The sequence below is a fragment of the Acomys russatus genome, chromosome 20 (genome assembly GCF_903995435.1).
Source record: "Acomys russatus chromosome 20, mAcoRus1.1, whole genome shotgun sequence".
In the NCBI taxonomy this organism is placed as follows: Eukaryota; Metazoa; Chordata; class Mammalia; order Rodentia; family Muridae; genus Acomys; species Acomys russatus.
In genome coordinates, this window is record NC_067156.1 from 30,268,143 (window position 1) to 30,280,452 (window position 12,310).

General features: G+C 42.9%; 1 protein-coding gene across 1 annotated transcript in view; it reads left to right on the top strand.

The window, feature by feature from the left end:
• The window catches only part of Sh3rf2 (SH3 domain containing ring finger 2), a 100,990-nt gene that overhangs the window by 41,239 nt on the left and 47,441 nt on the right, over nucleotides 1-12,310 (top strand). Inside the window, exons 2-3 of the mRNA XM_051163908.1 lie at nucleotides 8,372-8,641; nucleotides 11,153-11,248. Of these exons, the coding sequence (XP_051019865.1) occupies nucleotides 8,372-8,641; nucleotides 11,153-11,248 (366 nt within the window). The remainder of the gene's footprint in view (nucleotides 1-8,371; nucleotides 8,642-11,152; nucleotides 11,249-12,310) is intronic.

The window sequence follows — 12,310 nt, forward strand, 5'->3', positions numbered from 1 at the left end:
GTCTACTGACAGATGAATGAATAAAGAAAATATAGCATATATACAATGTGATCCTATTCAGTCATAAATAAAAATGAAATCATGGAATTTGCATAAAAATAGGTCAAAACTATAAATTGTGTTAAGTGAAGGTATCCAGACAAAGAAAACTAAGTGTCACATGTATTTTTTCATATGTAGGGCCTATATTTTAATGTTTTATATTTGTGAAGATGGGGGATAGGTTATAAAGCTAGAAAGGGGGCCATGAGAAGAGAAAATGAGGTCCTAATGAGTAGGGAGATAGTAGGTACATGTGAGGGGAAAGTAGACTGGAGGCTACTAGGAGAGAAGGAACAGCAATGGGAGAGCTCTCTCCGCTCTGCTCTCTCTCTCGCCATGAGATGCCTTCTGTATGTCATTACCCAGCCATAAGGCCTTAACCAGATGCCAAGAGAGACCAAAACTGCACTCTTGAACTTCAAGAACCACAAGCTAAATACTTTGGGTTTTTTATATAATTTTTTTGTAACTGCTTTATAAATTACTGAGGTATTTTCAGTCGTAGCAATGGGAAACAGACTAGCTACTCACTGTCTATTTCACTTAATCTCTGGTTCAGGTAGTGCCCTGCAGTTTCTCTCAGGGAGGTGCATCTACCAGTTCAGAAATAGCACCACAATTTGTATACAAAATCAGGCCTGGAAGTCGAAAGGCTACAAGAATAAGGTTCGTGATCCAAGTGAGAATTAGTCTATCCATTTAAACAGCACTTCTCAAGAAAGACAATAGTTGGCCCCAAATGGTGCCCATGCCTGCCCCTACCATTAATTTTGTGGGGCAACCGAATCTATTCTCTGACTGGTGGGTAAAGGCCCCATGACCCACTGTGTCATATGACGAGAGAGAACACCATCTTGCCTGCCAGAAGATGAAGACAAAGCAGAAAGTTCCTCAGACAAGCAATTGCTTCATAAAGAGCGACACAATGACATTACTACTAGCTCTACATGCCACCGTTCAGTTCTGAGCTCTGTGCGTTGTCCACCCAGCTAAATCACAACCCTGGAGCTTCAAGCCACCTGAAAAGACAGCCAAAACAACGAGCCACAGGAACAGTCTCGAGCTTTTTGAATCTCAAAGGAATGTTCTTTAGGCATAGATGAGCTCCCATTATAATACCAACCAGTCTTCTGTAAAACACCATGACATAGTTGGATAGTGACCTTTGAGTCCCCACTCTATTTCCCCCACCCCACCCCTCACCCCTGTACCTGCCGAGACCAAAAGAAAATTTATGAGCGATAAAAGCTGGTGCCAACCGCACAACGGTTAATAGCTGATGCAGAACTTGGAGTCATTTTCCCTGGAGGAAACAGTTGAGGACTGGATAGAATCAGCCATCTGAGACTCCTCAGGTGCTTAGCTTTTCTGTGAGGGCTCTGGAGTTCAATAATTCATGCGAATGCAGCCAGCATCAAGCCAATTGCCTTCACACTCCACTCAGATTTTGATTACTAAACAGACCCAGTGGCTTCTATGAAGAGGAAACACTTGGGTGACCTCAGCTAGAATGGAGGGAGTGTGACAGAAGCACCAGGGCTTTGGGGTCAGGTGAGCCCAAGTCTTTTCTGGGCCTGGTATACACTGGCTGCATATAGACTTTGTGTTATATATAAAAATTAAGGCAGAAGATAGATGGTACCAGACAGCAGATGTTATGTTATACAGAGTTTATTAAATGAGCATGGGGGGAGAAGGAAAGTGGGAATGGGTACTCCAGAGAGAGAGAGAAAGAGTAAAAAGAGAGGGGACAGGGAGAGAGAGAGAGGGAAAGAGAGAGAGAGAGAGAGAGAGAGAGAGAGAGAGAGAGAGAGAGAGTAAAGAGAGGTAGAGAGAGAGAGCCCACATGGAGGATCTGTCTTTTATATGTCCTGGGCAGGGCCACGCCCCAGTTGCAAGTAAGCAGTGATGTCACAGGTAGGCGGACTGAAGCAGAATCCTAACCCCTTGTCTGGTGACAGTTACCATCTCAGAATTTCTATTTCCTAATCAATAAAATAGGGTGATGCCACTTACTTCATAGGGCTGTGAAGCCATGAGGGAAATTAACAGATGAATAATTTAGTAGCACAACAACATCAAAGAAACTTCTGCGGCCTGAAAGAACCCTGAAAAATGCCCATGGAAGACAATGTTTTCTGTCTCTATAATGGGAGTACCAAGAATACCAGGGACATAGTGTCCAGAAGGAAGAAGGAAGATGGAGAAGCCTTGTGCTGAATATAGAATCTGTAATTCGCGTCCACGGCGCTTCCCTGTGTTGAGCGGGAACTCAGAAGCAGTGATGAAGACGAAGATGGACAATTAGTACCATCACAGAGTTTCAAAGTTTAGGCGGCTTCAAAGGAATTTAAGCACTTTTATACGGCTTTGCTTCAGCGCACTCTCTCGGTTCTCATTAAAACACGTATGCCGCTTGCACTAGAAATATCTTCCCGGAAGGAAAAGAAGAAAGTAGGTTAGTAATTTACAAGCTTATCGCAGATCTCCGTTGCCCCCATTTGGCTTTGAAAAAAAGATGTAGCTCAAACGAGTATCATGAAACCTGGACGGCAGGAAAAGCGTCGTCAAATGAGTATCATCAAACCTGGACGGCAGGAAAAGCGTCGTCAAATGAGTATCATCAAACCTGGACGGCAGGAAAAGCGTCGTCAAACGAGCATCATCAAACCTGGACGGCAGGAAAAGCGTCGTCAAACGAGCATCATCAAACCTGGACGGCAGGAAAAGCGTCGTCAAACGAGCATCATCAAACCTGGACGGCAGGAAAAGCGTCGTCAAACGAGCATCATCAAACCTGGACGGCAGGAAAAGCGTCGTCAAACGAGCATCATCAAACCTGGACGGCAGGAAAAGCGTCGTCAAAGTTAAAATGCAGCCACAACTAAAGAAGGCCTACACCAAGAAAAACTGAGCAAGTAGTTCAGGACTGGTGTCTGGGATACGTCTTCATCTTCTTCCGGAGTTCTGATACAAGTAAGCCAAAAAGTTTATTTTGAGACACATGAGTTCAATTGTTACGACTGTAAGCACAAAGAGATTGCTATGTTCAAATCCTGGATCCACTTTCACCTACATCGCTTTGTGATTTTGGGCAACTTTTCTGATGTTGAATTTCCTAAGTTTTGAAATTTATATATACTTCAAAGGTTGCAGTGAAGATTAAATAAAATACATTATGGAGTAATGGTACCTTGTCTATATAAAAAATAATATTGCTATTTATATATAATATATGTATGTATATACATATAACCATTATTGTGTAAAGGACTTGGATCCTTTTTATTTTTTATTTTTTATTTTTTGATACAGGGTTTCTCTTGTAGTGTTGGCTGCCCTAGACTTGCTTTGTAGACCAGGCTGGCCTTGAACTCACAGAGATGTGCCAGTCTCTGCCTCCCAAGTGCTGGGATTAAAGGTGCATACCACCATGCCCGGCTGGATTTTTTTTTTTTTTTTTTTTATCATTTCATTTTTTTCTTCTTGTAATTGCAAAAGAATAATACATCAAAATAAAGGTTTGGGTAGTTTTCAAACAAAACTCTGGAAAGGACGTAGTCCAGCACAGTACAGGAGGACCTCTTTCCCCTGTTGAGAAGTGTCCTTCAGCCTCATTATTCAAGATGGCAGTCAGAGCTCCAGATGGGTCCCATACAGCAGGATGGAGCCAGGGAAGGGAAGACAGTCTCCTTCAGCAAAAACCTATCTGAAAGGTTCTTTCTACTCCATGGGTCAGAACTCATCTGTCAGGAAGACTGAAAAGTGTCGTCAACCAGTAGTATTCCATGTAGTCATGTGCCCAGAAAACCATGGCTTGTGTGATGGTGGAATATTGGGAAGAAGGAATTTGGAAGGATAGTTACTGATCCCTAATGTCTCCAAAGCAGGATACCGCACAGATTCAGGTTTTTCCTGGGGATCCTCCAGTCTCCTTTTTCTTTGTGCTGGTTTCTCACACAACATCTCAACATGGGTCACAATTACTTCTCCCACTAACTTCCTTCCCAGATTCCGTCCATAGCTCTGCCCTTCTTTTTTATTATTTTATTTTATTTTATTTTATTTTATTTTGGTTTTTCAAAACAGGGTTTCTCTGTGTAGCCTTGGCTGTCCTGAAACTCTCTTTGTAGACCAGGCTGGCCTCAAACTCACAAAGATCCACCTGCCTCTGCCTCCCAAGAGCTGGGATTAAAGGTGTGCGCCACCACCTCCCAGCTACTCAATTCTTCCCCCGCTCCGAAATTTTATCTAATTTTAATAAGCAATACAATCATTTTGTTATAAAAGCATCTTGTGAGTGATGCTCCCTGCTAAAGGGTCGACGCTATCAGCTTTAATGACTACAGAGTTCTCGCCATGTGAATGTGTGGTTATGCTTTACTCAACTACTTCTTCATGCCTTGCTCACTTACCTTCCAGTTACCCCAGGGTGAGCTGTGTCATTGCACATCTCCAGGCTCCAGGCTTTCCTTACAATATCCACAGCCCCGTTATCCCATTGCAAAAGGCATGTGATATCTCTCTACAGTCTGCTTGGAACTGCGTGTTCAAATGAGCATTGTAGATGCAGAAAATCCTGACCTGAATTACACCCTTCCTACTCCCCTAGAAAACAACAAGCTATCCCAATGCAGGGTAAATTTTGGGTTAAAGTGTTTATGAGTAGGTTGGTGGTCCCCTCCCTCCACTAGGAGTCCTGTCTAGTTAGAGAGTGTCCCCTTCAGTCTCCCTGACTCCTCCTACTAGGAGCCTCAGCTAGAGTCCCTCTCTTATGTCCCAGGAGCCAGCCCTGTCTTATAGCTACAGCTTGTCGCAGAGATGCCTCTGCCCACAGTTGCTCTTCTCTCTGCAGGCCCTTTGTCCTGCCGCCCACTTTCTCCCCAGGTCTGGTCTCTACCCTCACTTTTCTTTGCCTTCCTTTTCCTACTTTGTTCTCTCTCTCCAACCATTTCGACTGTCTATTCTATTTCCCCTTCCAAGTGAGATTTAATCATCCTCCCTTGTGTATATGCTGCACTATATAGCTAACTCACTTATTAGTCAGTATATACCATGCATGTCTTTGTGGGTCTGGGTTACTTCACTTGGGATGACCTTTTGTAGTTCCATCCAGTTGTCTGAAAACTTCATGATTTCCTTGTTTTTAATAGCTGAGTAGTTTTGTGGGAAAGTGGTGGGGGATGGGAGGGAGGATAGAAGGACCTGGAGGTGACAAGAGCTTCACAAGAAGACCAACAGAGTCAGCTAACTAACCAGGGGCTCGCGGAGCCTTAAACACCAACCAAGGACCATGCATAGACTGGACCTAGGCCCCCTAAATAGATGTAGCAGATGGGCAGCTCAGGCTTATGTAGGCCCCCTAGCAAGGGGAGCAGAGGCTGTCTCTGACACGGACTCAGTTGCCTGGGGTTTTTGTTTTGTTTTGTTTTGTTTTGTTTTGTCACTCCCTCCTGGTGGGGCTGCCTAGCCAGGCCACAGAGGAAGATGATGTATTCAGCCCTGATGCAAATTGATGAGCTGAGGTGTATGAGTAAGGGGGGTGCTCCCATTTTCTGAGGAATAGGGAAGGGAGAGTGGGGCGGGGAAGAGAAGAAGGAGGGGGCTAGGCTCTGAATGTAAAGTGAATAAGTAAATAAGTAAAATTTAATTTAAAAAAAAGATATCCCAATGCAAGGGAATTGTTTTATCCCACTGCTTAGGAAAGCACACACAAATACCTCAGGTGAGAGAAAGGTTTTTGTTGAAACCCGAGTTGTTAGAACTTTCAGTGTGCCAAGCCAAGCTCAAATAAAACCATATTGAGATCATTCCTGTGTGGAGAAACCAGTCTCAAATGGAGGGGAAGGGGAAGTAAGAGCATTTGACTGTATTAATTATTTAGACATACAACTGATCTGACAAATGATGATTCACAAACTGCTTTTTTTCAAAAGCTATGATTGATTCCTGACTAATTGTTTCCCTGTCTCAGTTGAGTTTCCTAATGATCCAAGTGCTCATGGGGTCTACAATTTCTGAAGAAAGCTGTGGACAAATGATGCTGCTGCACGCTCACAAACCACTTCCTATTTGCAGGTGGTTTCCACTCCCGTTTTCTTCCCATCAATGCTGAGGAGTGGGCAGAACTGCTGTCATTAGTTCCCCATTATACATGACGCTAATAAAGGAAGACATTCGCTGAGCACATATTATATTCTAAGCAAGATGTTAAAAGCATTATGGATATTGTTTATTGTTTGCAAAAGCCCTAATGAGGTAGACGTTCTACTAATACCTTTTTTTATACATGAACATAGTTCAAAAAAATATTAAACAATCCTAATCACATAAGTAGAAAGAGGTACAGCCAGAATGCAAAATCAGTATGGACCCAGAGAGAATCACTGATTCACTATACTGGCTGATTTTACGTCAATTTGATACAAACTAAAAATCATCTGAGAGGAAAGAACCTCAATTGAGAAAATGCCTCCATAACATCAGGGCTATAGGCAAGTCCGTAGGACTTTTTCTTTGTGACTGATGGGGAAAGGCACAGCCCATGGTGGGTGGTGCCATCCTGGGCTGGTAATCCTGGCTTCTATAAAAAAGCAGGCTGAGCAAGCCAGGGGAAGCAAGCCAGTAAGTGGCACCCTGCACGGCCTCTGCATCAGCTCCTGCCTCCAGGTTCCTGCCCCCTGAGTTCCTGCCCTGACTTCTTCAGTGATGAGCAGGGATAAGGACGTGTAAGCCAAGGGGTTCATACCTTTTCCTCCCCAAGTTGCATTTGGTCAAAGTGTTGCATCACAGCAATAGTAACCCTGCCTAAGACACTCACTCAAACCCACACACCTGCGAGTCAAGCCTAACCTGTACTCCGGGTATCAGGATTAAGAACAAAAGCTCTAGATTCACGTAGCCTGGGTTCAGAGCTGATGTTTGCTATATTTACCGTTCCCTAACTGTGTCACTGTATGCAAGTTACCAAACCACTGTCCATCAGCTTTTTTGGTAAACTGGATGGTGAACTTCCATCTCAAAAGGGCACTGTATTCTTTCCATTTCCTAGACATTGTGAACACAGTAGCAATGCCCCACAACTGAGGTTTGGGGAACATTGCCGACCAACGAGGGGCAGGAAGATTGTAAGAGCCAGGAGATCAGGGAGTTTGCAATGAGATTGTGTCTCCTAGTGATATCAGAAGCTATTTCCACAAAGTCTCACCAACATGCCACCCCAATACAAGCTGAATAAGGATGGCACTACTAGATTTTCCAGAGAGCTTTGTGGTGAGATAAAAGATACATGTATTTAAACATGATTTAAAATTCATATATATATATGTATATATATATTCTATAAAGTGTACAAATCTTATAAGTGAGAACAATCAACTACAGCCACAAATCCCCATGAGAAGCAAAGTATAAAACTAAGGTGTTGATGAGGCCTCAACCCTATACAAAGAACTACAGGCAACTGAGCAAAGCTGGGAACAGCAGAGGTGGACAACCCCAAGAAAAATCACACCAGTTGGCTGTCCAGTGGCAAGCAGTCACCCCTGAGAGCGTACATACAAGTAACATTATCTAGACCGAGCAGACTGTGCTTGGAAATGTATGTGTGCATGCATGTACGTATGTATGTGTGCATGCATGTACGTACGCTCGTGCAATAACAATGGGTAAAGGTGGAGGCCATGAACTTGAGGGAGAGTGGAGAAAGGAATATGGGTGTATTTGGAAGGAAGAACAAGAGGGGAGAAAGGTTGTAATTGTATTTTATTCTCAGAATTTTAAAATTAAAAAAAAAATCTTTGCCTCCCTTCTCCCCGAAAAAAGGTTACTATCATGGTTGCTGCTAGTTAACAGTTTGACAGGGTGTAGAGTCATCTAAGGGAAGGACAGGAGGTGCTGAGCTTGCCTATGGGGGTCATTTTGATTATGCTGAGTGGTGAGGGAGGGAATCCTGCATAACTATGGCCAGGGCCATAACTTACGCAGGGGGAGATCCTGGCCTGTGAAAACTGGAGAAAGAGTTCAGCAAATTGGAAGCAGTCATTGTTTCTTGACCAAAGCTGTGAACAGCTGCTTCAGCTTCCTCTGCCATGCCTTCCCCATCATGACGGGCACCCCGAACTGTGAGCCAAAATAAAGCCTTCCTCCCCCCCCCCCAAATTTGTTTTTGTCAAAGTACTTCATCACAGAACAGGAAAAGAAACTAAGACAGCTATTTACACTATGTGGTAAATGGTCCACACATAGCCATCGTTAGTGGTTGGTATGCGACCTTCTGCCTCTCCAGCACTAAGCTCGGTTCCTATTTTCTGGTCTGTGTCACTTGCAGGTACCTCGCGCCAAGGCCCTGTGCAACTACAGAGGGAAGAATCCTGGTGACCTGAAGTTTAACAAAGGAGATGTCATCCTCCTTCGGAGGCAGCTTGACGAGAGCTGGTACCAGGGGGAGATCAATGGGGTCAGTGGCATCTTCCCGGCCAGCTCTGTGGAAGTCATCAAGCAGCTGCCCCAGCCGCCCCCACTCTGCAGGGCCCTCTACAACTTTGACCTTCGAGACAAGGACAAGAGTGAGAACCAGGACTGCCTGACCTTCCTCAAGGTAAGAGTCACAGGCCGCAGACAGACTATGGCAGAAGCCAGAGTCCACTGCTTACTACTTGCTGATTTTTTAAAAATAGTATGCGTTTTACATGTGAAAACACAACTGCATGTACATGCGTGCATGAATACGCGTGTGTGCGCATATGTAAACAATGTGTGTATATAATTTTAACTACATGGATACTGTCTCAGTCAATTTTCTATTGCTGTGAAGAGACACCATGACCATGGCAACACTTACTAAAAAAAAAAAAAAAAAAAAAAAAAATTCAATTAGGGCGTCAACTGCATTTTCAGAGGCTATTGTTCCATAGGTGTTCAAAACCTCTCGTAGAAACCTGAGCTGGGTTAGTTTATTCTTTGCTGCTCTGGCATGTTAGCATGTGAGCACATGCCGTGCCACTCACTGCTACAATTCCTCAGCAAAAGTCTTTCATAAAGTGTTTGTGGTTTGCTATTATGAGAAATGAGATTTTACCTCAGGTTCCTTCTAACTAAAATATCTCACTGCCCTGAAATGATGATCACCTTTATTTCCTTGGTTCCTCAGAATGGGAGTTCTAAGCAAGCTCATTCTATAACCTGAACTACAAGCTTCACACTTAGATGACAGTTAGAGAAAGTCCAATGTCTCAAGTATCCATCAAGTATTGATTGTGTAGGAGACATTACACACTTTGCTTGTGAGTAAAGCATAGCATAAAACAGCATCTGCTTCTCCGACCTGTCCAGGGATTTGCATACAGGGACAGGATACCACACTCTTGTTCATTCCTTAAACCCATTATTTGAGAATTTCTTTTAAACATATTTTTAATCTCTTTCCTACACACACACACATACACACACACACACACACACACACGTGCGCGCGCGCGCGCGTGTGTGTGTGTGTGTGTGTTCTGCCCACATGCATGTCTGTGTACCATGTGTGTGCCTGGTACCTGTGGAAACCAGAAGAGGACACTTGAGTTACAGGTGGCTGTGACCCACTGCGTGAGTGCTGGGAATTAAACCTGGGTCCTCAGCAAGAGCAAGTGTGCTTAACTACTGAGTCCTTACCCCACCCCCACCCCCACCCACATCTGGCAATTCAGTCACTGGGAACAAAGTGATGAAGCAATGTCTCTCCTTTCACTCCTTTCATTGAACTGGGCATCTGATGGAAGACCCACACATGTCAGTGGCAAAGTGTGACAAAGACTATAGATCAGAGAGCTTTGTCCATTCTGTCACTGTGGAACACTGAAACTTCATTAGAAATTTCTAGGATAGTCCTAACTCTGGCATGTTCAAGTTCAACTAAAGATCTTCCCTCTGACAAATGTGGTGGCACGTATCTTTAATACTGAGGTAGGAGGGTAACTGAAGCCAGCCAGGGCTCCAGAGAAAGTTTATCTCAAAAAAACAAAAAGAGGGTGTGGTGGCTATGGAGGTGGCTCAGTAGATAAAGGCACTTGCTGCCAAACCTGATGACTCAATCCCCAAACCACAAGGTTCAAGGAGAGCTACAACTCTCAAACGTTGTCCTCTGAGCTACACCTCTCACACATTGTCCTCTGAGCCACACACACACACACACACACACACACACACACACACACATACAAACACCATGGTACACGACACACATACCATGGTGCATGTCCCACACATGGTCTGGGGCAGGGGATAACAAAAAGTGTATCTATTGAGGTATTAAGTATGACATAATTTGTATGAAGTAGAAAAGTAGCAAAATGAGTGGACAATATTAGAGGTCAGCGATCATGACGCTAGAGTGTGGAAAAATGCACAAAGAGGAGCTAAGTTTTATATTTTGATTTGCATCAGGATGCATAAATATAGTTGATTGTTCCAGCTTATTTCCAGGATTTATGGACTTTATTGACTGCATCTATGTATGTCTTGAAAAGAATGTAGATCAATATTTATACACGTATTTCTTTTGTCTTACTATAAAAGCATCTAGAAAAAAACCCTGTCTACAGCGCTATGAGAAGCAGCTATTGTACCTACACCGTGGTGGGTAGAATCCACCTGTTTTTCTTATCAGCATTTTAACTGCAACTTTGTATACAATCTTCCGTAGTTAGAACTTTAGTTAGAACGTTTTGATAGAAAGCTGCTTTATTTTTGACATATTAAAGCTGAGGTTCCGAAAGTCTTCAAAATGTGAAAGTGGTTCCTGCCGCCAAGCTAGAGCTGCTTCTCCTGTGCCTTCCCTCTTGACTTCTGCATCAGGTTAATTTAAATGAGACCCACAGATCCTACTAGTGATTGGACTTTCCGGAGGTTTTTTTTACCAGCTTCCATTGGTCCTCAAATCACTTCCATTCCTCTTGAAAAATCTTGTGACCCAAACACTACCCTTTATGATGACAGACATATTTCCCACATAACCTACTCAAGAGCTACACCTTTGCTCCTTGCTGTAAACAGATCTCCATGGAAGCTTTTATCACCTGAAAGTGGAGGGTAAAGCTGACACGAGGCCCTTCTCTTTCAGGATGACATCATCACAGTGATCAGCCGAGTGGATGAGAACTGGGCAGAAGGAAAGCTAGGAGATAAAGTGGGCATCTTCCCCATCTTGTTCGTAGAGGTATGTGAGTCTCCCATCCACAGGGGAATCAAGCTTGCTCAGAAGGGGGTGTGTGCCCCTGGGTTGCGTGGGGGCGGTTCCTGCAGGACGTGAGGCTTAAAGTCACTGGAGCCCTAGAGAGGCTCAGTCCACACGATGACACCTAACACTGGTGAATGGGGCCTTTTTGTTCAGTTCCTTGAGTGTAAAGTCGTGAAATTTCTCAAATCAAAATGTAAATTCACCTATATTTAAAGAAAAAACAAAAACAAAAAAAACCTCTGCACTCCCTGTATACTCAGGTAATTGACTTTATTCCTTCTCAAGTCTCTGATGGGGTTGAGACCAGATAGTTTAGTTTTACAATTAAGTTTAGTTGTTTAGGGGTTAAGATGTTTTTAGGTCTAGACAGATGTTTTAAGTTGATAATGATGAGTTATGATAGATATTGATTTACATTCAGAATTTTAGACTCACCAGGATAAGAAAAATGTTTTCTTCAAGGCTGCCAAATACAAATAGGCAAAACACTATGAATGTAACATATATATAATTCCTGGTTGTTTCATAGTTCTTCTTGCTGTAGGTAATGTATTGTATACATGTGTGATAATATAAATGTATATGTAAAAATATTTAATTTAAAAATTGTAATAAAAACCCTTAAAGTCTACACCATTTTATGTTAACATTCCCACATCTGAGGATTGATTATAAAGAAATAGTTTTAAAAACATGTAAAGTTGTTTGTACAAAATATTCAAAATGTTCACCACAGCATGAAAATGTGGAAATAATCTAAATAGCCAACACTAAGGACTCACTTTGTGAGGGAGGGACAGGGTCTCACTGTGTAGACCAGAAGCTAGACTCAAATTCATGTAGATTCACTTGCCTTTGTCTCCTGAGTGCTAGGATTAAAGGCATGTGCCACCATGCCTGGCCTAGAAAATTTTTATATATAACATTTAAAATGTTAAAGAATAATATTGTAGAGAACTTGAAAGTATGGGGAAATATATGATTTATTGTTGAGTTGAAAATCAATTGAATGAGTACAGATTTTCAAATCCCCAAGATGAG